The sequence below is a fragment of the Scyliorhinus torazame genome, chromosome 17 (genome assembly GCF_047496885.1).
Source record: "Scyliorhinus torazame isolate Kashiwa2021f chromosome 17, sScyTor2.1, whole genome shotgun sequence".
Classification (NCBI taxonomy): domain Eukaryota; kingdom Metazoa; phylum Chordata; class Chondrichthyes; order Carcharhiniformes; family Scyliorhinidae; genus Scyliorhinus; species Scyliorhinus torazame.
The window spans coordinates 29588539-29615341 of record NC_092723.1 but is presented as its reverse complement, the minus strand read 5'-3'; the positions used below and the strand labels follow the sequence as shown (position 1 = coordinate 29615341).

General features: G+C 46.6%; 2 protein-coding genes across 5 annotated transcripts in view; one reads left to right on the top strand and one right to left on the bottom strand.

Moving 5' to 3' along the window:
• The window catches only part of LOC140394571 (sushi, von Willebrand factor type A, EGF and pentraxin domain-containing protein 1-like), a 109205-nt gene extending 91622 nt beyond the window's left edge, over nucleotides 1–17583 (bottom strand). The window contains exons 1-3 of the mRNA XM_072481927.1: nucleotides 17241–17583; nucleotides 2957–3148; nucleotides 1154–1250 (exon numbers count right to left, since the gene is read on the bottom strand). Of these exons, the coding sequence (XP_072338028.1) occupies nucleotides 1154–1250; nucleotides 2957–3148; nucleotides 17241–17304 (353 nt within the window). The 5' untranslated portion in view covers nucleotides 17305–17583. The remainder of the gene's footprint in view (nucleotides 1–1153; nucleotides 1251–2956; nucleotides 3149–17240) is intronic.
• Nucleotides 17584–25571: 7988 nt separating this feature from the next.
• The window catches only part of LOC140393810 (complement decay-accelerating factor transmembrane isoform-like), a 35747-nt gene continuing 34515 nt past the window's right edge, over nucleotides 25572–26803 (top strand). For all 4 annotated transcript variants that reach the window (XM_072480276.1, XM_072480274.1, XM_072480278.1 and 1 more), the window contains exon 1: nucleotides 25572–25726. In XM_072480276.1, coding sequence (XP_072336377.1) covers nucleotides 25681–25726 — 46 coding nt within the window. In that variant the 5' untranslated portion in view covers nucleotides 25572–25680. The remainder of the gene's footprint in view (nucleotides 25727–26803) is intronic.

Genomic DNA, 26803 nt, shown 5'->3' with positions numbered 1-26803 from the left:
CAAAGCATCTAGAGATTCAATGCTAAGCCGCCCTATCATTAAATCCATCACAAACGGCAAATTAACTCTGGATAGAAGTTTCAGCTTGCATTTATGAAGCACCTTTAAAACTAGAAAGTCCCAAGCTGTGTCATAAAAGAGTTATCAAACTAAATTTGACCTCAAGCCACATAACAGGATATTGCTACACATGACTTGAAAAGGATAATAATTTTAAATGGCGGCGTTGCTTAAGCAAGTGCTGATGGAAGTCAGCAGGGGTGATAGGTGACAGGGGCTTGGTGCATGTTAGGATACAGGCAACAGAGTTTTAGGTGAATTTAAACTCATGGAGGGTCGACGATAGGAGGCTGACCGGGCGTGATTGGAATAATCAAGTCTATATTAACAAAGGCATCAATGAGAATTTCAGCAGCCGATAAGTTGAGGCGGGGGCTGAGTTGAGTGAGGCTATGGAAGGGAAATAGTTGGTCTTGGTTAAGATAGAAATATGTGGCTGCAACCTTATCTCAGGGTCGACATATTTGGATGTTTCTTTGATGGTTGCCAGGAAGTGGGATGCAGTCAATGGTTAAGAATTGAAGAGCAAAGACAAGAATATTCGGTTGGAGGACTATTTTGCTCATCCAGAACTGGATTCCACACAAGTAGCCTGATAACTGGGAGGGTGGGAGGTGGCGATGGGAAGAGCTGGATGTCACAGCAAACGTGGAAATGTAGATTAAAAAACAGAAAATGCTGGAAACGTTCAGCAGGTCAGGCAGCATCTGGGGAGAGAGAAACAGTGATAATGGGTGCGATTCAGCGATCCCGTTGTACCAGGCGTGGATCCGGGTGCAACAAATGAATCACGCGAGGACCACAAACCGGGCTCCGTATCGGGTGCCAGGCTGATTACAAGTCACCCGACTCACTCCACCCGGCACAATCTGGATTTCGCCCAACGAATAATCTAATCAGTCCTATTCCCCTTGCCCTATCCTCTTGGCACATATATTGCTTCATATTCTGTCATAAACATGCCCACCCAAATTTATTTCCATCGCTTTGAGCTTGCCATCTCATATAGTCTCAGTAATCTCAATTTGTCAATTACAATGTGGTCATCTCTGATCACTTTGATGAATCTGCGATGCTGTGAATGAATCCTTACCCTTTATTGCAGTGGTAAGTTGCCACTTTCCCATACGTTTTCCCTGTAGTTGTGTAGTAACCATTCTGCATATCTTTTGGTTCACCACAATCTTTAGCTGTGCAAAACATAGACGAAGAGATCTTTTAAACATCATTTCATTGTTTACACAAATCCCAATTCTACGAATTACTTTTCGCTAGTACTGAAAGCCATGAAACTAATATGTTCTCACTGAACTTGAAGTATTAATTTATAATATAAAAAGAAGCATCTAAAATTATGTTGGACTCAATAATTGAATGTCATAATTTAAGAGAATTTTACAAGTAATGACTGAACTATAATCTTTGCGGAATTTTGTTAATGTTGAATTTTGTATAGGGCAGCAGGGTGACAGAGTGGTTAGCACTGCTGCCTCACAGCGCCAGGGACCTGGGTTTAATTCCAGCCTTTGGTGAATATCTGAGTGGAGTTTGCACATTCTCCCCATGTCTGCATGGATTTCCTCCGGGTGTTCCTGTTTCCTCCCACAGTCCAAGGCTCTGCAGATTAGGTGGATTGGCCCTGCTAGAAATTGCTGTTTAGTGTCCAAAGATGTGTAGGTTAAGTGAGAATACGGGCAGGGGAGTGGGCCTAGGTGGGGTACTCTTGAAGAGGGTTGGTGCAGGCTCGATGGGCCGAATGGCCTCCTTCTGCACTGTAGGGATTGTATGGTTCTGTGTTAATTCACACCATCCTTCAAGAAGAAAAAGCTTACATGAGAAATGCTTAAAATCGCTTGGAATATTTTGAAGTATACTTGCTGTTCGAATGCAGAACAGCAAATTTGCACCAACAGCAATCCGATAAATGGACCTGATAATCTGTCTGTATGGTGATATGGATTGAGGGATAAATGTTTGTCAAGACACCATGGAAACGCTCTCCTTCATAGTGCCTTAATATATTTTATTTTCACCTGATAAGGCAGATGGAGCCTGAGTTTAACATCTCTTATAAAAGACAGTGCAGCACTCCCACATTAATAAGAAGAAGTATGAATTTATGTTATGTGCGCGAGCCTCTGAGTGGAGGGCTAGGCCTTTGGGTTCAAGAGTTAAAGCCTTTGGGTTCAAGAGTTAACAACTTTGAGACACAACTGAACCCAGGACTGATATTTCAATCTCGGAAGATATATTTGTGAGCAGACTTGAATGTGGGCACTACAAGTTAATGATTCCATTGGTGTGCAATGGATGTGATCAGACACCTAATACCTGCTTCAAAACCTGAGAGTGAGGTCTAGAAAGTCTAGGTTATTGTCATTATTCCAACATTACAACAATGACCACACTTCAAAAGTGCATCATTTTTGGGCAGCAAAGTGGCCCAGTGGTAGCACTGCAGTCTCATGGTGCCGAGGTCCCAGGTCCAATGCCAGCTCTGGGTCATTGTCTGCGTTGAGTTTGCATGTTCTCCCCGTGTTTGCCTGGGTTTCGCCCCCACAACCTAAAGATGTGCAAGGTAGGTGGATTGAGCATGCTAAATTATCCATTAATTGGAAAAAGTGAATTGGGTACTCTGAATTTTTTTTTAAAAAATGCATTATTATCTGTAAAGCACTTCAAGATGCCTGGTGCTCTGAAAAGTATAGAAATGCAGCAGCTTGAGGAGACGGCTCACCACCATCCACTCGAGGGCAATTAGGGATAGGCAATAAATGTTGGCCTCGCCAGCAATGCCCACATCCCATAAGCGAATGAAAAAAAGTATTTCTCTTTTTTGAATAAGCAAACTTAAAAGAGAAACGGTAAGCGATGTTTTTGATGTATATGTACTTACGTATACAACTTATTAATGGCTCTGACCAAGTTAAATTGGCTTGACAAACGACAAAATTCGGTGTGCTGTTATTCCAAGTATAACCTAGCAAACATTCGTAGTGAATGTGTCGGCCCACAGTGAATTCTTGCTGAATGCCATACTCATTCTTTACGTCAGCAGATGTCACAGTCGGAGGATTGTTGCACTGCTCTGTGCAGAGTATAATAAAAATTGTAAAATAATTATGCTTATCAAACGGTTAAACAGTTTTATTGTGCAACAAATATACATGAACTATAAGGAATACAACCTATATTTGTCCACAAATACACTAGCACAGTGATTATGCACAGGTCTGGACTAATGATCCAGAGCCACAAGTTCAATTCCTACCATGCTAATTGGGGAATTTAAATTCAGTTAGGCGGCACTGTGGAGCAGTAGTTAGCACTGCTGCCTCACGGCGCCGAGGACCCGAGTTCGATTCCGGCCCCGGGTCACTGTCCGTGTGGCGTTTGCACATTCTCCCCGTGTCTGCGTGGGTCTCATCCACACAACCCAAAGATGCGCAGGGTAGGTGGATTGGCCACACTAAATAATTAAATAAAATAAAATATGTTTGAAATAAAAATTAATTCTTGTGATGGCAATGGTGACGCTACTGGTTGTCAGTAAAAATGCAACGAGTTGACGAAGGTCCTTTGGGGGAAGAAACTTGCCATCCTGGCCTTGCCTATATGTGTCTTCAGACCACAACATTGTGGTTGGCTCTTAATTGCCCCCTTAAATGGCCTAACAAGCTACATTGTTGTCACCACCACATTCTCAACGGCAATCAATAATGGGCAGTATGTGCTGGCTGGCTTTGCCAGTCACGTTCCCATCCCATGGATAAATGTAAGTGTAAACAATAGGGCTGCAACACGAAGCAATATCGACAACGGACTGAAGAAACTAACCAAAAATAATTAACAAAATACGAACTTTTACGGCACGGGTTTAAAAGAGAATTTGGTCTAAACAACTAGACATCTATCTACTTTAGTGCAAATAGGTCTCAGAATAAATACCGTATAATTTAATAGCTAAGCAATAGCTAATAATGAAAGCATAAAATGTCAATGAAAAGTACAAACTTTGGTGAACTTCTTATTGAATGGACAAATGCAGCCAATTTATTTTAAACACAGGTCACGCTGTTTTAATGAAACTTATTCCTCATGTTAATACAGTACATTGTGAGTCCCATCGTGTAGCACAGTGGGCTAAACAGCTGGCTTGTAATGCAGAACCAGGCCAGCAGCGCGGGTTCAATTCCCGTACCGGCCTCCCCGAACAGGCGCCGGAATGTGGCGACTAGGGGCTTTTCACAGTAACTTCATTGAAGCCTACTTGTGACAATAAGCGATTATTATTATTACCCAGAGGCTTAGGTTTCATTTTTCATTGTAATGTATGTTATTCTCTCCCGCTTTTTAGCACAACTGAGAAGATGAGGATTTGATCTGTCTCACGCTTTCATTAATGCTAATTCCGAGCCAGTCAAATGCAAAGGTAGAAGAAAGTAATATGGAATGACTTCTTTCCTGGTCTAGATGAGCGAATACCTGCTGTCTCCCCGAATGGTCTTGCTGAAATCGGTCCCGCCCACCAAATGCTACCATCAGCAGTGCCAACAGGAGACGTCAGCTGCTGTCAGAAGGCAGAAGATCACACAGCAACCTATAGGGCAGAGACAGTGATGATGAGAGGGGTTTCGTTGGGTGGGTGGCGCAGGAGGCGGGCGGGGAGTGGGATCGTGCCTGCAACAAGGGTAAGGATATTACTCTCAGAGGGCTCCCTCCATTTACGATGTCGGATCCCTCACTGAGTGCCTTTGAACAAATTACCCCCCCCGCCGACCCCACCACCATTCCTGGGAACTAATTCGCAATTTACACAGGTTTGTGTGCCATGCTTTCCGCATGGTGACAGGCCTGTCTGCTGCTGTGTTAATATTAGCAGAGCTGGGTAGAGGCCCTTAATTGTCCCTTAAAGGCCACAATTGTCAGTGGGGTAGCAAGGCTACCCACGGGCATTCACAAAACGGGTTTAATCGGGGTGAGGCGAGAACTCGACCTGCCGCCATCTTGCCCGATTACAGTACCCCAGCCACCAAACTCGCCAGGCGGAAGAGTATAAAATTCAACCCATTTTATTCAACATTCCTGCTCTGCATTTTGTTTTCTGCAGCCAGTTCCTGGTAATTCAGTGTTATTTTTGCAAAAATAGACAGGACAGGAAGTAGTCTAGATAGCTGCAGCTAGTCTGAGAGAATAATTAAAATTGCAAGCATAAAAGTATCATTTGAGAAGGAAGGTGACAAATGCCTTATATTTTGCCTCTGACTAAACAGACTTACATATTGCAATAAACAGGAATTACAAAGGGGAAAAACATAGGTTCTCTGTTTTCCACTTCCTCTGACCTTCATTCACTGTAATACCAGAGAGATTACCTATTAACAGCTGTGGCTGCGAAATACCTTTTACTGTTAAATGAGTAACATGTTCAGCAAAACTGGAAACCACACCAAAATGTCCGCTGGTATTATGGGCACGATACAACGGGAAAATAAATCGATGTCCCATTTTGGGTGCATTTAGCAAGTGTTCTCGGCGGCTGCAGTGCAGGGGGAACACCCCACGATTCAACAGCACTTTGCTGGGTTTGTTTTGGTCTCAGAGAGTTGCTCTCCGTCGAGACTGCACTGGAGTCATTTCCTGTTGGCGAGCCCACACCACTATTCAACCACATTTAGTTATTTCTTTTGGGCCTTGGGGAGTTTCTTTCCGGTCAAGCCCACACTTAAGGCGCGATAAATCGAAAAATAATCAGAGTTCTGCTTTGCCCGCAAGTAGTGGGGTGTTTCTCGGAACCTGCGGCATCGAGAGCGACCCCGCTATCAAAGGGGACTTGGCTTTTTTGGGAGCCTTTGTGGGGAATGTCCTGCCGAGGGCGCACTTACATTAATTTGACTCGTCAGTGCATGAAGAGATCAGGGCACCATTTATAAATGCTGCCCCGATCTCTTGAGCCTCCAACGTGGCCTCCGGACCCTCCCAACTTACCGATTAGAGGGTTCTCAAGCCTCCCCTCACCCCACCTCATAAGCACAGGGTGCCCCTGGCCCCGATTACTGGCATGGCAAACCTGAAACTTTGGCACCGTCAACCTGCCACCTGGCAGTGCCCAATCCAGCCTGGCAGTGCCACCTGGGCACCCTAGCAGTGCCAGGGTAACACTGTAAGAGTTCCTGGGTGGCACTGGCAAGGTACCCGGGAGGCATCGGGGGTGCCAGGAAATCACCCTGCCCAGAGCCCGACCACCCAAGGGCCACCGATTGCTTGGGAGACCCCCACAAGGGCTGTTACGCCTGGTCCACCTTTATGGAAACTAGTACTAAATAGCACCATGGAGAGGTCTCAGAGGTGCCGGCGTTCAATCCTGGGCCTTAGGCTTCTTTAGCGCAGACTTATTTAAGTGAAGCTAACTGCTCATTTAAAAATGCAAATCTCGATCCTGCCCTGTGGGGGCGAGATCTATATTGCGATGTCTCGCGAGGTGTTCCGAGCATCATAAATCTCCCTAGAGGCCTCTTGTGAAATTTAACAGCCTTGTTGCATCACTGAGATGGCGCAACAAGGCCATACGATCGCAACCTTAGAAATTTTTTCAATACTGGGGCCTGAACTTGCTGGCCAGACCAGCTCCTCAGAGATCAGGCCGCAATTTTGAAAGGGCGCCCCGATCTCTAAGTGAGCTTGGGGGTCCTCCACACTACCCCATCCACAGGCAATGTCACCACCCACACACATGAACATTACCTCACTCCCCCCATCAAGTGAGGATACCCCGTTTTGGGGTGGCTGAAGGGCCCCCCTTTTCAGGCCTCCCCACCATCTCTTCACCATCCCCACAAACTTTATGAGGCCCCTTCATACCCCCTTCACCCCTATCCCCACTCTTCATATCCCCCTTTTATGGGAATGGTCCCTCCTCAGGCCACAGCCCTTGGCAGTGCCAACCTGGTGTAGCCACCTGGGATGGCCACTTCCCGATTACAAAATGGACACTTTGCAAAGATTGCAGGGAAAATGGACAATGCTGAGAAAACAAACAGGTTCTGGGTTTGTCTGTTTATTGGAGCCGCAGCTCCCAGACAAGACCAAAACCGCAGGCCCATTAGCATACTAATGGCCCATCTCCGTGAACAAAAGAGTAACATTTGAGTAACCGATACTAAGGCAGACACCCCGACACCAGAGGAGACCGAAACAAAGCAGGCCAATGGCCACCTAGGACACGCCCAGCCATCAGGGCACCCACCCCTTTATTGGATGGAATCAATAGGAATGATCAAGAAACGGCCCAATTAATTGGGGCCATGTTCAAGGCCCTCCCAAGAGCGCGGAGCCCCTTTCAGTATAAGAAGGAGCCCCCAAGAGAGAATCGTTCTCTTGGACCCGGCTCTCACAGTGGAGAGACCCATCCACCAGCTGCAACAGAAGCAAGTAAGTCCAAGGTCAACGCTCGCTACCAGATGGACGACCTTAGCTGTTCCCCTTCACCACTTCGACCCCAGCAGCCTCAGATCCGAACAACGGCCATTGTTCCTCTGACTGAGTGGGCATCCGAAGCTAAGTATAGGCTTTAGCAGTAGTGATAGTTTAGTCTGCAGAGTTTCGTGCATGAGTATATTTAACAGTGTGTGTAAATAAATAAGCATTGACTTTGAACTAACTGGTGTATTGAGTCTTTGATCAGTATTCGGGTTTGAACCTTATGGCGGTATCGAAAGATACCTGACGACTCTAGAGCAAACGTAATTAGAATTAAGGAAGGCGACCATATTGACCGCCATATTCAGAGCCAACCAAAGAGAGCAACACTGGCACATGGGTAATTTGGCACTACCTGGGTGCCAGGGTGGCAGTACTAAGGTGCCTAGGGATGCCTTGGTTGATTCCCCCAGGTGCTGTTATGACTGATCCATGTTTGTGTGAAGCAACATGCCCCCTGTATACGGCACGCACCCTGGATAGGTCTCCCTGGCGCGGCTGGTGAATCCCGGGAGAATCCGGCAAATGCATATTTAACTGAGCCTTATTTGCTAAATCTCACATGACGTTTCGAGCATCGTAAATCTCGCAAAGGCATCTCGCGAGATTCAACGACCTCATCCCAACACCAAATCGAGCGAGACGAGGCCGTTGAATCATGCCCGACATTTCTCATTATCTACCAAAGCAAAATTGATAATAATTGTGATTTTTAAAAAATTACAACTAGATATTCATAATCCTTTAAATTAATATCAGCCAAGTGAGCTCCAGCTGAATATAGAGACCACAAGAACTAATGCACTAATAGAATAAATGGACGCTGAGTCAATGGAGCAGGTATCCAGACCGTTGACAATAAATCGTGGTCAAAGATGTGTTTTTTAAGGAGAATATTAAGCAGGAAGTGGGAGATGGAAGGGAGAGAGGCATTAGGCAGTTGAAGGCCTGATCAGCAATGTCAGGGACAAGGGTATACAAGAATTCAGAGTTGGAAAGAGGGATCGATTAAGTATTGTTCATATTAGGTGGCTACAGAAAAAGAAATAAGTATATGGGATTAAAAATGAGACTGAGAATCTAAACATGGAAGAGTTGGAGGCTGATGAGCCAAGGTAACTCAGCACGGTGAAGGACGGGTGGAACTTAGTGTTGAATAAGCTTAAGTATACAGAGGACGCAGGGTGGGAGTTGAGGAGAGCATTGGAATAGTCAAGTCTGCAGGTTTTGTGGGTGTGGATGAAGGTTTCAGCAGCAGACAAGTGAAGGCAGGAATGAATGCAAGGAATGTTTTGAAGGGGGAGACAGACAGTCTTTACAATGGAGAGGATATGGGGTCTGGAAGTTCAACACAGGGTTAGGAACTTTGATTCGGCCTGAGGAAATGGTAGGATAGAATTAGTAGCAAGGATACAGTGTTTGTGTTCGCACCTAAGACGATGCTTCAGCCTTACTAACGTTTAATTATAATAATAACCTTTTACTGTCTCAGGTATGAAGTTACTGTGAAAAGCCCCTAGTCGCCACAGTCCGGCGCCTGTTCGGGTAAGCTAGTACGGGAATTGAACCCACGCTGCTGGCCTTGTTCTGCATTACAAACCAGCTGTCCGGCCCACTGAACTGTGGGCTCAGTAACAAATGTTGCAGCTCATGAACAACAGGGTGGCCAACAATCAGTCTGATAACACAAAGGTACTGGAGAGAGGTAGAGCAGGTTCTCATCAGAATGGTAACCGATTCTCATGTCTTCGGGTGAATGTTTTCAAGGGACAATGTATTGATAATGAAGCAAAAGAGCCAATGATAGATCCTTATGTAAAAACCTTATGTAAAAACTGAAAATGCTGCATTTGGTGCATCATCAGCAGAGCAGGCCCTTCCACGATGCTCTGCCCCCGATGGGCCAACCTCATGCCTGCGTGGGACGTATGGCCTGAGTGGTCGGGAACCCGGGGCGACATTCTCCGACCCCCCGCGGGGTCGGAGAATGGCCGTTGGCCGCCGTGAATCCCGCCCCCGCCCCCGCCGAAGTCTCCGCTCCCGGAGATTGGGCGGGGGCGGGAATCCGGCCGCGCCGGTTGGCGGGACCCCCCGCTGGATTCTCCGGCCCGGATGGGCCGAAGTCCCGCCCAGGAATTGCCTGTCCCGCCGACGTAAATCAAACCTGGTATTTACCGGCGGGACCAGGCGGCGTGGGCGGGCTCCGGGGTCCTGGGGGGGGCGCGGGGCGATCTGACCCCGGGGGGGTGCCCCCACGGTGGCCTGGCCTGCGATCGGGGCCCACCGATCCGCGGGCGGGCCTGTGCCGTGGGGGCACTCTTTCCCTTCCGCCTCCGCTACGGCCTCCACCATGGCGGAGGCGGAAGAGACTCTCCTCACTGCGCATGCGCGGGAAACTGACAGCGGCCGCTGACGCTCCCGCGCATGCGCTGGGAAACTGACAGCGGCGCTGACGCTCCCGCGCATGCGCCGCATTTCTGCGCCAGCTGGCGGGGAAACAAACGCCATTTCCGCCAGCTGGCAGGGCGGAAATCCCTCCGGCGTCGGCCTAGCCCCTCAATGTTGGGGCTAGGCCGCCAAAGATGCGGAGCCTTCCGCACCTTTGGACCGGCGCGATGCCCGTCTGATTGGCGCCGGCTTTGGCGCCAGTCGGCGGACATCCCGCTGTTGGGGGAGAATTTCGCCCCCGGTGTGGCAGCTCAGACTGTGGCTGCTGCCCTGGGGGGGGCTTTTGCGAGGGCTGGTCGGACTGGTGGGGGGTGGCCAGGGTGTGGCCTGCGGGGTCACATTTGGCGGATCGTGTCCGTGCACAGCCGGCGCCGTGTTGTACCGCGCGACCGCTGCAGGTTGTCACCGTGCGCAAGCGCGGCCAGGGACTCAGCCATTCTCCGACTGTTTTCGGCGCAGGAACGGGGAGTTTCACCCGGCGCTGCTGCTAACCGCTCACCGGTCCCAGAATCAGTGAGGGTTCGCCGCCGATTTTGCCGTTGTAAAACACCCGCGAGTTCTCCGTTTCAGCCGGCACTTAGCCACTGAAACGGAGAATCCAGCCCAATGTCTTTCAATTCATTGAGTGCAAAATGTAACTAAAATATGTCACCTTGGTTACCAGCAATGAAGTTTACAGAGTTTGAAAAGCAACGTTGCTTTGGAGAACCACAACGAGTGTGTGTGTCTGCAGTGCAATTATATAGCAGTGACACTGAAAATAGGAATGAAATCTAGACCATATTTGAGGTTGAACCATGATAGTGTGGTCTCCTTGGAGTTCACAATAATTTATGTCAGCATATCTTCCGCAAACGCAGCTTTAAAACTCTTTGCAATAACCAGCTTTATAATGTTAAAGACAATATTTATTTATATGTCAAATGCAAGATGAATTCTTAAGGGTAATTCAAATACGTTATTTATTTAAATCATGAAGTTGGTAGTATTAATTCAATAATGATCAATGACGGTTGCAGAATGGGTGAACGAAACAGTAAATAAAGCACATAGGATTCTGGCCTTTGTAAATAGAGATGGGGTCCAAATGTTCTGATATGGAGGGGCAGTCTCTGACTCAATTGATGTGGCTCCTGTGCCTCAGGAACATCAGCAAGTCCAGATGTGCGCACATCCATCGTACTTTCCTTGGAAATTTAAACTTTGGATTGCCAGTCTAGATTGCTCCCTGATTGGCCAGAACCACAGAAACTGGGCTGTTCGCATTATAATTATTCAGAGTTTCTCATAGCAGATATAAAGTCAACTGAATGGCAAAACACTCCAGCACCCACTGGAATGCTGGCCCCACCCCCCGCTTCCCAACACCCTCCCCAATCTTACCTGCGACCTTTGTCCCCAGAACCTTCTGGAATCCCTGCCTCCTGATCAGCCGATATCGCAAGGATTGTTGGAGAGTGAGCGGGAGGGCAGGATTTGTGAGGGATGAGGGCAGCTGAAATCTGTCAGGGGTAAGAGAGGAGATAAGGGAGGCGGGTGAGGCAGGCGGATGAACAATGTAGGGGTGTGGGAGAGGGTCAGAGAGGAGGTGAACACTGTCGGGGGTAAGGGAGGAGTTAGGGAGAGAGTGAACAATGTCAGAGGGTGCGAGAGGGGGTGAGAGGTGAAGGTGAAGACTGTCAGGGGTGCAGGAAGGGGTGAGGGAAAAAGGTGAGAGAGGAAAGTGAAGACTGCCAGGGGTGCAGAAGGGGGTGAGCGAGGAGGGTGAAGACTGCCAGGAGTGTGGGAGGGGGTGAGCGAGGAGGGTCAACACTGCCAGCAGTGTGGGAGGGGGAGAGAGACAAGAGTGAACACTGTCAGGGCATAAGGGAGGGGTGAGGAGAGGGTGAGGGTGAGGGAAAGGTATGGGATAGGGGAAACAGTGTCGGGGGTGAGGGAGAGGGTGAGGGAGAGGTGTGGCATAGGGAAAACAGTGTCGGGGGTGAGGGAGAGGGTGAAGCAGCAGGTGAACAATGTCAGGGGTAAGAGGTGAACACTGTCAGATAGTTAAGGAAGGGATTGAACATTGTTGGGTGTAGACGGAGTTTGCTGCTCGTTCAAAGATAACTAAATTAAGAATTGCAACAAATTTGATTTAGAAATGCTGATCACGGGATAATTAATAATGTACTTCTGAAAATCATATTTTCTATTGTGACATACAGAGCTGGAAATGGCTCAATTAACACTAGTTTTAACTCATACCAGAATATTTTTTTAATATAAATTTAGATACCCAATTATTTTTTTCCATTTAAAGGGCAATTTAGCGTGGCCAATCCACCTCACCTGCACATTTTTGGGTTTTGAGGGTGAAACCCCTGCAGACACGGAGAGAATGTGCAAACTCCACACAGACAGTGACGCAGAGCCTGGATCAGAACCCGGGTCCTCTGTGCCATGAGGCAGCAATGCTAACCACTGCACCACCGTGCCGTCCCTCTTACCAGAATTTTGCAGCTAGTGTTGTGCCCATGACCATGCAATGGGCCGCGGTCTGTCTTCTCCTGAGGGTTCTGTCCTACCAAACAACAGTTAGATTTGAGCTCCGCTCCGCATTACTAAAGACGCCAGGATTGGAAGTTCAGGCCAGGAATACAGAACTCGGTGATGGGGTGAGAAACATAGGAGTGAAGTGTCAATCTGATGGTTATTCCTCTCCTCGGAGGATTCTGGCCACACAGTATAAAACTAGGACATTATGTTAAACCTACAAAATAAAGGAAATTGGCGCAAGATGGAGTATTGTATCCAATTCTGGGCACCACACTGTTCTGAGCGATCTCAAACTATGGAGCACTTTGTGGTATTTAAAAATAAATACTGGTGGTTTAACATTGGGAGGGATATTTAACCCGTGATCACCATCAGAGAGAACGGTGATGCGGGCGGAGAATCCGGAATCAGGAAATATGAATCTCTTCAGAAAGATCGTGTTTCCCCATTTTCCCCAGCCCTCAACGGTGGTGTCACAAGCTTCACGCCCATAAAGGGCAGGAACCTCATTCAAATGGATTATCGTAAACATTAATATTATTATGGCACCCCCCTCGCCCTGCCACATGATCCACCCACACCATGTTGGTTGCATGGCCTAATGGATAAGGCTGACTTTGGCGCCATTGTGATGCAATCAGAAGATTGCAGGCTCGTGTCCAACTGCGATCGTTTTGAGCGGTACATTGGTTAACACTGCTGCCTCGCAGTGCCAGAGACCTGGGTTCAATTCTGACCTTGGGTGACTGTGTGTGTGGAGTTTGCACTTTCTCCCCGTGCATGCATAGGTTTCCTCCGGGTACTCCGGTTTCCTCCCACAGTCCAGAGATGTGCAGGTTAGAAGGATTAGCCATGATATTGTCCAAAGATGGGTGCAGGATATAATAATAATAATTTTTAATAGTGTCACAAGTAGGCTTACATTATCACTGCAATGAAATTACTGTGAAAGCCCCCTAGTCGCCACACTCCGGCACTTGTTAGGTGGGGTTACAGAGATGGGGCGGGGGTCTGGATCTAGGTACAGTGCTCTTTTGGAGGGTCGGTGCTGACTCGATGGGCCAAATGGCCTCCTTCTGCACTGTAGGGAATTGATTATATTCTGAGGACAAAATAGTCAAAACTTGCCAACATGACATCACATAGACGAGATTTACAACAGCTTTTTAAATACAGGATTCAGTCAAGGGGATCCCCCCCTGGGGAGATGGCTGTGCCTGGCACAGATTGGCTCTGCTAGGTTGGCACTGCCTCCCTGGCAGTGCCACCCTTGCAGTGTCAACCTGTGCCAGGGGGTAGTATCAAAGGCGGGCCCTTGTGGTAGAGTGGGCAATGAGGGGGGAACTTGCAAGTACAGGGGGGAGCGGGCACTGGGGGGCAACACCGGTGATTCTTCCACGGTGGTGGTGGGAGGGGGTCCTGATGATTGTCTGGGATGAGGGGTGGGGGAGAGACTAAAACAGTTCTGATCCAGGTGCCATCTTTAAAAGATGGTGTGCCAATCTCTGTGGAGTCGGGTGCCGGTTCTATCAGTCCCTGTCCTGCCAGAGTGAACCTCACCCAGTCATGTTTTTTTAAAAAGATGTTCAAGATGTGGAGAGAAAATTGCTCTGTGCAGCTGAGGAGCTACACACTGGTCTTCAGCCTGAGCCTGACATTTTGAAAGAATATAGTAAGATTCTGCTCATTGACTTCAGTCCCCACCATGAAGTACATCCATTAGCTACTGACTGTGCCTCTGCCCTGGCAGACTGTTTGCAAACTCAGAGTCATATTTCATCCTGAGCTGATCTTCTAATCATTACCAAGATGACATATTTGAATCTTTGTAACTTTGCCTGACTGTCTGTTTCTCAGCTCAGCCACTGCTCAAACCCTTCCTCCAAGTCTTTGTTCTCCCCTGGACTTGGCTATCCCAACCCACCCCTGGCCATCCTCCCATATTCTACCCTCTGTAAACGTGAGGCCATCCTAGATGCTGCTGTCCATGTCCTAACTTCCACCCGGACTTCATACCCCACCCCCGCTCACTGGACTCCACTGGTTCCTGCAGAAACAACGCTTCCATTTTAAAATAATAATAATTAATAATAATCGTTATTATTGTCACAAGTAGGCTTACATTAACACTGCAATGAAGTTACTGTGAAAAGTCCCTAGTCGCCACATTCTGGCACATGGTAGGCTTATGCAGAAAGGAGGCATGGGATAGTGGGAAATTTGGCCAGTTGGATAACGAACTGGCTAGCCGATAGAAGTCAGAGAGTGGTGGTGGATGGCAAATATTCAGCCTGGAGCCCAGTTACCAGTGGCGTACCGCAGGGATCAGTTCTGGGTCCTCTGCTGTTTGTGATTTTCATTAATGACTTGGATGAGGGAGTTGAAGGGTGGGTCAGTAAATTTGCAGATGATACAAAGATTGGTGGAGTTGTGGATAGTGAGGAGGGCTGCTGTTGGTTGCAAAGAGACATAGATAGGATGCAGAGCTGGGCTGAGCAGTGACAGATGGAGTTTAACCCTGAAAAGTGTGAGGTTGTCCATTTTGGAAGGACAAATATGAATGCGGAATACAGGGTTAACGGTAGGGTTCTTGGCAATGTGGAGGAGCAGAGAGATCTTGAGGTCTATGTTCATAGGTCTTTGAAAGTTGCCACTCAAGTGGATAGAGCTGTGAAGAAGGCCTATGGTGTGCTAGCGTCATTTGTAGAAGGATTGAATTTAAGAGCCGTGAGGTGATGATGCAGCTGTACAAAACCTTGGTAAGGCCACATTTGGAGTACTGGGTGCAGTTCTGGTCGCCTTATTTTAGGAAGGATGTGGAAGCTTTGGAAAAGGTGCAAAGGAGATTTACCAGGATGTTGCCTGGAATGGAGAGTAGGTCTTACGAGGAAAGGTTGAAGCTAGGTCTTTTCTCATTAGAACGGAGAAGGATGAGAGGCGACTTGATAGAGGTTTATAAGATGATCAGGGGAATAGATAGAGTAGACAGTCAGAGGCTTTTTCCCCAGGTGGAACAAACCATTACAAGGGGACATAAACTTAAGGTGAATGGTGGAAGATATAGGGGGGATGTCAGGGGTAGGTTCTTTACCCAGAGAGTAGTGGGGGAATAGAATGCACTGCCTGTGGAAGTAGTTGAGTCGGAAACATTAGGGACCTTCAAGCGGCTATTGGATAGGTACATGGATTACGGTAGAATGATGGGATGTAGATTAATTTGTTCTTAATCTAGGTCAAAAGTTTGGCACAACATTGTGGGCCGAAGGGCCTGTTCTGTGCTGTATTTTTCTATGTTCTATGTTCAGGTACACAGAGGGAGAATTCAGAATGTGCAATTTACCTAACAAGCATGTCTTTTTGGGACTTGTGGGTGGAAACCGGAGCACCCGGAGGAAACCCACGCAGACGCGGGAAGAACATGCAGACTGCGCACAGACAGTGACCTAAGCCGGGAATCGAACCTGGGACCCTTCCGCTGTGAAGCAACAATGCTAACCACTGTTCTACCATGCCACCCTTTTGGCATCCTCGTTTTCAAATCCTTCCATTGCCTCACCCTTCCCTATCATTGTCATTCCCTCCTGCCCCACAATCCTCGGAGATAGTTGCATTCCTCTATAACTCTGAGCCATCCCTGATTTCAGCATATCCATCCTTTCCTATGGACTGCCTTGATCCTAAACCCTGGAATTACTTCCCTAATCCTTACTCTAGCGGCCCACTTTCAGACACATTAAAACCTACCTCTTTGACCAAGCTTCCAGTCATCTGCCCTCCCATTGGGTATCATGTTGTATTTTCCAATGTTCCTGGCCATGTGAAAGGGGCTGTACCGTCACAGGGTTTTCTTGCCGCCCTCCCCCACCTGTTCCATGTTGAACTTACATTTTTAATGTTGTTACCATTCCCTGGCAGGAAGTGCTCATTGAGGATGTGCTGTTGTTTGCGGGAATTATTAGAAAGCTGAATTGGAAATATGAAGGTGATGTTGAGTTTCCCCTCGCACCTGCACCTGACCTGTTGCGGAAGAGACTGAGGAGATGTTTGAGCTACTTGTGTGTGAGTACCGCAAACCCACATTGCCTGCATTTGTCTCCCAATCGTCCATTCATCCCCTCTGGCCGCATGAATCTCTGGCCAAAAACAAAATAGCCATCCTCCCCCCCCCCAGTGTATTAGCAGGCTGCTTGCGATGGAGATCCTCTTCAAATTCTGATCAGAATTTCAGGCGAGGAATAACATCCCATTTCTGTTTTGTTAATTTTGAAAAAAATCTTTCTTATTTATTCATCCTGGGAGAGGGGCATCGAATTTTCTCCTTCCTGAAGCGGATTATTATGGCATAAGATGGAGGAGGAATTTCAAATAAGACAACGAATGATTTAACAATGTGAAACTTGAATGTTCTATTGAGATCAGTAATCAATCGGTGAGTTTGACTGTTCTTGTTACTTTCTTGTTGTTCCCGCCCTCCTCCCTCCAAATCCCCGATCAAATTTACACTGGGAGGGGGCAATTGAAGCGAAATTGGCAGGAAATTTGAGGGTGAATTGATGCTGTCAGTATCAGCCAGGAAGGAAACTACCAATTGATTGGAGAGAATTACACTGGCGGCAAAGGATAATTATTAATATCTTAACTTCATGGAAGTCGGGTTTGAAATTCTGCGTTAAACCGGCGCAGTAATGTCGAGAGCGGACCAAATTCTGCCCCCTTACCTGGATTGTCACTGGTGCACGCAGCGACAAAGACAGCAACCATCAGGGGGATTTTCCGCCACATTTTCGCCCTGGTTTGACCGGCTGCAGAGTCAGGTTGAAGCACCGATCAAGCCCTGGGTCAGAAACTTGTCGCCTGTAATAATAAAGCGCTGGGACATCATTAGGAGTTCCTCCTCCTCTTTTTGCTGACTGCAATACTAATGCTAGAAGTATTCCCTTATCTGACGATTCAATTCCATTCTGGTGGTCAGCAACTCTCAGGGTGGCGTTCCTTTGCGGTCTGCTCGTATCTGGATCCAGTTTAACACTAACTTATTTCCCTTTGCTGCCGGCGAGCTAGTTCCCGCAACAGGATATTGCGCCCCCCCCCCCCACCCCACAAACCCCCAGCGAAAACTCTTCGCTTCCTATTAGCACTGCCTTAGATAAAAAAAAAACGAATGTATGTTTATCGCTCGACCACAGCAGGACTCAGTGGCTTCTGGGAGGAGGGATAATCGAAACAAATGACAAATAATTTCCACTTGCTTAAATCCGCTGCTGAAGCCGAGCTTCTAGTTCACTTGTCAATGCAATTTTGACTTTCTACATGATGGGAAAATCTGGGTTTTGTGCGATGCACTACCTACACATCTGTAATACAACAACACATTACTTACACACCTGTAATATTACAACACACTACCTACACATCTGTAATTCTACAACACATTACCTACACATCTGTAATACTACAACACATTACCTGCACATCTAATGCTACAACACATTACATACACATCTGTATACAACACATTATCCACACATCTGTAACACTACACCACATTACTTACACATCTGTAATACTACAACACATTACATACACATCTGTAATATTATAACACACTACTTACACACCTGTATTACTACAACACATTACTTACACATCCGTAATACTACAACACACTACCTACACATCTGTAGTACTACAACACATTACCTACACATCTGTAATACTACAACACATTACCTACACACCTGTAATACTACAACACATTACATACACATCTGCAATATTACAACACACTACCTACACATCTGTAATACTATAACACATTACCTACACATCTGTAATACTACAACACATTACATACACATCTGTAATATTACGACACATTACCCACACATCTGTAATACTACAACACACTACCTACAGATCTATAATACAACACACTACCTACAGATCTATAATACAATACACTACCTACAGATCTGTAATATCACAACACACTATCTACAGATCTGTAATACCACAACACACCACCTAAGATCTATAATACTACAATACACTATCTCCAGATCTGTAATATTACAACACACAACATAAAACATACAGTGCAGAAGGAGTCTGCACCGACCCACTTAAGTCCTCACTTCCACCCTATCCCACTAACCCAATAACCCCATCTAATCTTTTTTGGACACAAAGGCCAATTTAGCATGGCCAATCCACCTAACCTGCACATCTTTGGACTGTGGGAGGAAACCGGAGCACCTGGAGGAAACCCACGCAGACACCTGGAGAACGTGCAGACTCCACACAGACAGTGACCCAGCGGGGAATCGAACCTGGGACCCTGGCGCTGTGAAGCCACAATGCTCACAACTATGCTACCATGCTGCCCCTGTAGATCTGTAATACAACACATTACCTACAGATCTGTAATACTACAACACACTATCTACACATCTGTAATACTACAACACACTACCTACACATCTGTAACACAATACACTACCTACATGCCTGTAATACTACAACACGTGACCTACACATCTATAATACTACACCACACTACCTACTGATGTGTCATACTACAACACACTATGTACAAATCTGTAATACTACATCACACTATATACACATCTGTAATACCACAATACACTGCCTACACATCTATAATACTACAACACTACCTACGCATCTGCAATACTGCAATACAGTACCTACACACCTGTAATACTGCTACACACTATCTACACTTCTGCAATACCAGAACACACTACCTACATATCTGTAATACAACACACTACCTACAAATCTGTAATACTACAATAAACTACCTACACATCTGGAATACTACAATACACTACGTACACATCTGGAATACTACAATGCACAACCGACAGCTGCGTGGTTGACTCTCGTTCTGCACTGTAAATTCTTTGACTCTGTGAAATAGCCTCTGAAATATCCTTCTTGGACAATTAGGGTCGGTTCACAAATGTCAATGACGCCTACATTCCATAGAGGGATAAATGTAAAGAAATGCATTGAATGGGCAATACCGTGTACAGTGGCCGGTGGTACAGAGATGCCAGTGCCATCACCTATTTGGAGATAGTTATGCGTGTTTTTTTCTTTGCATTATTCTTCCCTCCTTTAACTCTTATTTAGAAAAAACGTTTTTTTACCACTTCCCTCTGCTAGCCGTCATTCCAACCCAGCAGTGACACCAAGTCCCTGTTCAGCTGCGTTTGTCCACGCGGTGCTCTGTCACCTCCGCCTGTGCAATGCGGTGCAAAGTAGCCTGTGCCACTAAAATAAAGATGGAAAATATTGGGAATACACAGCTGGGCTGGAAATGCATTGTTCTCCGCCCTGGTTTGCAGCCTTATTTCCGGATCAGGTTTCTGTCCGTTGCTGCGTGTTTCTTTTTCTCTCTGCTACTAATTTGACGATACAATAAATGTACAAAACCCTCTGGTAATGTGCCAGACTGCTGCCCCGCTGTGCCATGCCCCTAGTCCACGGTAAAGGGAGCAGCACTGGTGGAGATGTGGGGATTGCCTCTGGCCCGCCTTTCTGACTCAGTCCACATTCCGCAGGCATTGGGAGCTCTCCAGTACCTTGTCAGCTCAGCATGAATCGTGCCTAAAGTCTGAAAAGTACTTCATTTCAACTTGTGGCTGACATTTCCCCCAGGCCAGCCCAGGATAGCTGAGATAATCGGAACACACCCAGTTAGTTGCCGCCTCGCTGAGGTCAGCCAGCACAGCACATGTACCCGAAGCATTTAACTTGACTCATCTAAACTGACCAGTCTGCGCAGTGCTGAGGGAGTGCAGCATTGCTGGAAGCGTCATGTCAAAATGTGAGCTTAAATCGAGGCCCTGTCTGCCTCCTTGAGTAGCTTTAAATGGTCAGAAGGGGATGGGGTCCTGAGCAACAATGATCCCATTACTTAAGGTGCGAGGGGCAAGGTTTAGAGGAGATGTACGAGGCAAGTTTTTTACACAGAGGGTAGTGGGTGCCTGGAACTCGCTGCCGGATGAGGTGGTGGAAGCAGGGACGATAGTGATGTTTAAAGGGCATCTTGACAAATACATGAATACGATGGGAATAGAGGGATAGGGACCCCGGAAATGTAGAAGATTTTAGTTTAGACGGGCAGCATGGTCGGCGCAGGCTTGGAGGGCCGAAGGGCCTGTTCCTGTGCTGTACTTTTCTTTGTTCTTTGACACCACCAGCAGTCACAACTGGCCGCTGGTTCTGTTCTTGCTTGTGGAATCACTACTGTAAGCAAATTGATTCCTGTACCTTATGTGAAAGTGGAGGTCACCATAGTCCCCCGAAGGAGGGCCTTCTGAGTGAGAGCTGACTGGTGGTCATTTAACCTGAGGATCAGCACGTGAGGGCCAGGGTTGAGAAGGTGGGGTCTTCATGGATAACCTCAGCCTGAGGGGCAGGGGAGTTGGTCCAGGTATGGTGCTCTTTCAGAGGGTTGGTGCAGACGAGCTGGGCCGAATGGCCTCCTTCTGCACTGTAGAGATTCTCTGATTCTCATTGTCCAAACTGAGCAGCCAGAGCCTTAGGCCTGAAAGACTGGCTTTACAAAACAGGGATCTGTCAGGCTGAGGGGCCAGATTTGTTTCAAGCCGGTCTGTCAGTGTCAGGTTAATTTCACTCAGTTGCTGCGCTGTTGCAGACAGCTTCATGATTCCGATTTTTCATTTTGGAGAACCCGCTAGAAACCCACAAATCTGTGTGAAGATCAGCAGCAGCTGAAAATGAGGGTGCTTTTGACTGACACATCGTAAATCATAGCTCTGTAATTCAGCATGGTAGCACAATGGGTAGCACTGTTGCATCACTGCAGCAGGGTCCCAGGTTCAATTCCCGGCTTGGGTCACTGTCTGTGCAGAGTCTGCACATTCTCCCCATGTCTGCGTGGGTTTCCTCCGGGTGCTCCGGTTTCCTCCCACGAGTCCCGAAAGACGCGTTGTTAGGTGAATTGGACATTCTAAATTCTCCCTCAGTGTACCCGAACAGGTGCCGGAATGTGGCGACTAGGGGCTTTTCACAGTAACTTCATTGCAATGTTAATGTAAACCTGCTTGTGCCAATAAAGATTATTAAATTCCAGAACCAATTGAATACTGTGTGTGTCTGTGTGTGTGGGGGGGGGGGTTAGGGGGCATTTAGAAAAGGTTGGGAGCGGTGCGAGGGACGTTAGAGGAGGGTTGGAGTGGTTAGGTGGGGACTTGGGGGAGGTTAGAGGAGGTCTGGAGGAATTTGGAAGGGGTTGGAGAATAGGGTTGGGTGGGGTTGGAGGTGGGACCTTTAAGAGAGGGTTGCAGAGCAGGTTGGAGGAGAGTCAGAAGGGGATTTTGGGGGAGGCTAGCTATAGGTTGTTTGTAAATATCGTGATTTCTTTGTAGTCACTTTCCTAACATCTGTTTCTTGCTCTGTGATGAATTATCCTCAGAGAATCAGCATTGGGCCTCCAATTTTACCATTGCTACACTCACTCTGCCTATTGCATGCAGGTGTAATAAGAGAAAGACAACAACTTCATTTATATAGCCTTTCACAATGTCGCTACTCGTTTTACAGCCAATTAAGTACTTTTGAGTTGTAGTCACTGGTAAAATGTAGGCAGTTATCAGATGGCAGAGCAGGCTCCTGATACATACATTCCTTTTGTCATGCTGGGATGGATGAGATGAACTGGGCTAGATGGTCTTTGCCATCCATAATTATCTTGTGAACAGAGGATGGAATCATAGCTGGAGCTCTGTTTATTCTGCTACTAATGGAAATTTTAAAAAATAAATATAGAGTACCCAATTAATTTTTTCCAATTATGGGGCAATTCAGCCTGGCCAATTCACCTACCCTGCACATCTTTGGGTTGTGGGGGCAAAACCCACGCAAACCCGGGGAGAATGGGCAAACCACACACGGTCAGTAACCCAGTGCCGGGATCGAACCTGGGACCTCGGTGCTAACCACTGTGCCACCGTGTTGCCCGTTTTGTTAATGGAAATTTACTGTCAGCAGGCTTTCTGGAGTGAGATTGTCAGGGCAGGAATGCATAAAGCGCTCATATAAGTCTCACAAGTTTTTTCACTGACTTCAAACTAGTCTTTTTGCCTGCTATCTATTATCACACTCTATCTTGATGCTTTTATGAGTCCTTTAAGATTTTGTAATATTGTGGTAAAGGTGTGTTGCATAGCAGATATTGCAAAAATATTGTAATGACAAGCAGCAATCAGCAGAGTCTTCAAACACTCTGATCAAAAAACACACATACAATTCTGAGCCATTCAGTCTTTGTCCTCTGACCGCTTATAAGCTGTGTCGCACAGAGACATCTGAGGGCTCCAATGCTTTTCACTGACAGTGAAGGCCTGTGCTGTTCAATCATTCCACTTTGTCACTCAGGAGTCATTTAACTATTCTATCCTGTGAGATCACTGATAAAATAGAATCAGATTACACCAGTTTTATGAAATAATTATATTGACTATCATGCACTCAAGCAGGAGAAAGTCTTTGTCTACTTCTATGGAATGGAAAAGATCTTGTGCAGTTTATCTGGGATGGATAAGATCATTTGCAGTTTATCTGTGTTACAAATGTTGAATATTTCCTCCAGATAAGAATGTATTATCTCTGTGCCCATGCAATGCAATGTGCAGAACATGTAAATGAGGACTGAGGCAGTCATCAAAATCATTGTTATCGATATTAATAATTAATGGAATATTTCCTGTCAAATAAAGAATATTACACAATGCTGTTAAAGTAAAATTTATACTCTCGAATTTGTTAAATAGAATGGTGGGATTACTCATAGGGCACACACAAACGAACACTGCATTATATTGTTGCTGTTTGTAATATGACGTTTGCTAATTATTATTGGATGATATTTTAACTAGATGCCAACAATATATGTTTTAATTTTACTAGCACCTTTCCCTGATTGTTTGGTGAATTGATTGAATGACTCCCGAAAGCCTGGCTATCATCTACAAGACACAAGTAAGGGGTGTGATGGAATACTCTCCACTTGACTAGATGAGTCCACCTCCAACAACAATCAAGAAACCTGGCACCATCAAGGACAAAGCAGCCCGCTTGATTGGCACCCCTTCCACAAACATTCACTCCCTCCACCACTGATGCACAGTGTCAGATTAGTAAGTTTACAGACGACACAAAGGTTGGTGGAATTGCGGATAGCGATGAGACTGTCAGAGGATACAGCAGCATTTAGATCGTTTGGAGACTTGGGTGGCGAGATGGCAGATGGAGTTTTATCCGGACAAATGTGAGGTAATGCATTTTGGAAGGTCAAATACAGGTAGGGAATGTACAGTGAATGGATAGAGGCCTACAAAATTATGAGGGGCATAGACAGAGTGGATAGTCAGAGACCTTTTTCCCAGGGTAGAGGGGTCAATTACTAGGGGGCATAGGTTTAAGGTGCGAGGGGCAAGGTTTAGAGGAGATGTACGAGGCAAGTTTTTTACACAGAGGGTAGTGGGTGCCTGGAACTCGCTGCCGGAGGAGGTAGTGGAAACAGGGACGATAGTGACGTTTAAAGGGCATCTTGGCAAATACATGAATAGGATGGGAACAGAGGGAAGGAAGTGTAGAAGATTTTAGTTTAGACAGGCAGCATGGAGGGCCGAAGGGCATGTTCCTGTGCTGTACTTTTCTTTGTTTGTTCTTTGTTTGTCAGCCAAGTGTACAATCTACAAGATGCACTGCAGGAATTCACCAAGGCTCCTTAGGCAGCACCTTCCAAACCTACAAGCACTATTATCTAGAAGGACAAGCGCAACAGATACATGGGAACACCGCCACCTGGGGTTTTCTCTCCAGGCCACTCACCATCCTGACTTGGAAACATACCACTGCTCTTTTTCTGTCACTGGGTCAAAATACTGAAACTCTCTCCCTAATAGTACTGTGTGTGTGCCTACACCACATAGATTGCAGCAGTTCAAGAAGACAGAACATCAGCACCTTCTCAAGGGCAATAAAGAAGCACATTATCTAAATGGCTAGAGATTGCAGAGCTCTGAGGTGCAGGGGATCTGGGTGTGCTGGTACGTGAAAGGCTAGCAAGTAATTCAAAATCTAATAGAATGTTATCATTTATTGTGAGGGGAAAAGTAAGGAGGTTATGTTTCAGTTGTACAGGGCACTGGTGAGACCATGTTTGGACAGTATTGGTCACCTTATTTAAGGAGGGGTATAAATGTGCAGCTCAGGGAAAGTTTGCCAGAGTAAATATCTGGAATGGGTGGGTCTTAAGATAAAAGCTTTGGCAGGCTACGTCGTGTCTGCTAGAGTTTACAGTACTTGGCACTGGGAGGCAATTATATTATTAGAATTAAATATATTCCAGCTTGGGGATATTATGCTCCACCAAGTATAAATTTTGGCACTCTTGCAGTAACACTTGACAGTCACACATATGGATCTGGTAAGTTATACTGGGCAGAGCTCAAAGAATCATAGAATCCCTGCAGTGCTGAAGGAGACCATTCAGCCCATTGAATCTGCACTGACCCTCCAAAAGAGCACCTGACCTAGCTCCACTCTTCCAACCATCCCCCACCCAATCCCCATAACCCAACTTGCACATCGCTGGGCACGAAGGAACAATTTAGCACGGCCAATCCACCCAACCTGCACATCTTTGTACTGTGGGAGGAAACCCACGCAGGCACGGCTTCCCAAAGCTGGAATCGAACCCAGGTCCCTGTCGCTGTGAGGCAATAGTCAAAACAGATCAATTTCTATACTGCGTGAATAGTTAGTTGCAGCGAGTGATACAATTTGAATGTTTTCTACTTAATTTGAGATTCTAAATAGCGCGTGCACATTAAATAAACATGCCTATGATTCTTATCCGAGTCTTGGCTTATCATTTGGTACATGCACAGGCTACTTTCACTTTGGGGCATAGGCTAAGACAGAGATACTTTGAATCGGTACACATATGGGCTTGGACGGGAAGATTAAGTGATTGATGCCTTTTGCCATCTGTACTTTGGATCAAGGGTTGGTGCGCATGCGGTGTCGGCATTCCGTCCGATTTAACTCGGGACAGTGTCTCTTCCATGCCCATTCCGTGTGGGAACTGCTGGTGGAATGTCAGTGCGACTGATCCTCGCTCTCTTGGTGGTCCGGGTCACGGGTGAGCTCTCTATTGCTGCTTCAGGGATATTATTTTAGATCAGTGATGGGACAGATTTACAGCAGCATTTATTGTTTCGATAAAACCTAGATTCCGAGTTATATCCCGGAACTCACACGTCCTTTTTTGCAGGGGAAGGGGGGTTAAATTGTTGTGTGGGTGGAAGTGTGACTGCTCGCCAATGTAAGAAATTGCACCATGTTTGCTGACAACCAGCCAGAGCAGGTTAGTGCACTGTGTAATGTGATATCATTTTATCTCCAGTACCTTGCATCATATCACAGGCATTTCAATATCATCGTGACCTGTTAGCTCAGGAACAGTTTCAGTGGACAGTTTAAATAATATTTACTCATCCCCAAATTCACAAGTCAAGATCTTGAAGCTCAATGAGGCAATGGTCCTGGTTCAGTCCAAATGCATGTCCTGACATGACCCATGAATAGTGCTACCTCTGCTGATCAAGACCTGCAATTGCAGTTTGTTATTTGCATCACTTGGGACAGAATTTATCCCCCAATCCTCTCTGTCCACCAGGGCTCCCCTACCCTGCGATTCCCAAAACGTACCTCTTCCTGAAATCCTGGGGCACAGACTCCAGGGACTGCACACAATTCCAGGCCTGTCCACATCTCTGATGCTACAAGGGACGAGAGAGCCATTCAGATTGGCCAGCATCTCACTCAGGTGGGACGTTTTTGCCACATGGGTGGTGGAAGTCCAGCCTCCAGCTCCATTGGGAGCGTGAAATGGCTGCGGGGCAGAGAGTGTTGGCTGTCCAAAGATGTGCAGGTTAGGTGGGTTTACGGGGAAAGGGCAGGGGGAGTGGGCCGAGGTAGGGTGCTTTTTAAGAGGGTCGGTGAAGGTTCGATGGGCCAAATAGCCTCCTTCTGCACCATAGGGATTCTGTGAATTCTATTCTATTCTATGGATGTGTTCCCAGACGACTCTTTGGATGGTGGGAAGGGAAACCCCACTATCTAATAAATCTTGGCTCTGGTACTGCTTGTGGTTTTCCTCAATGGAATGGTGCATGCATTAAAATTCATTCCTTAAACCACAAAAACCAGGGGATAG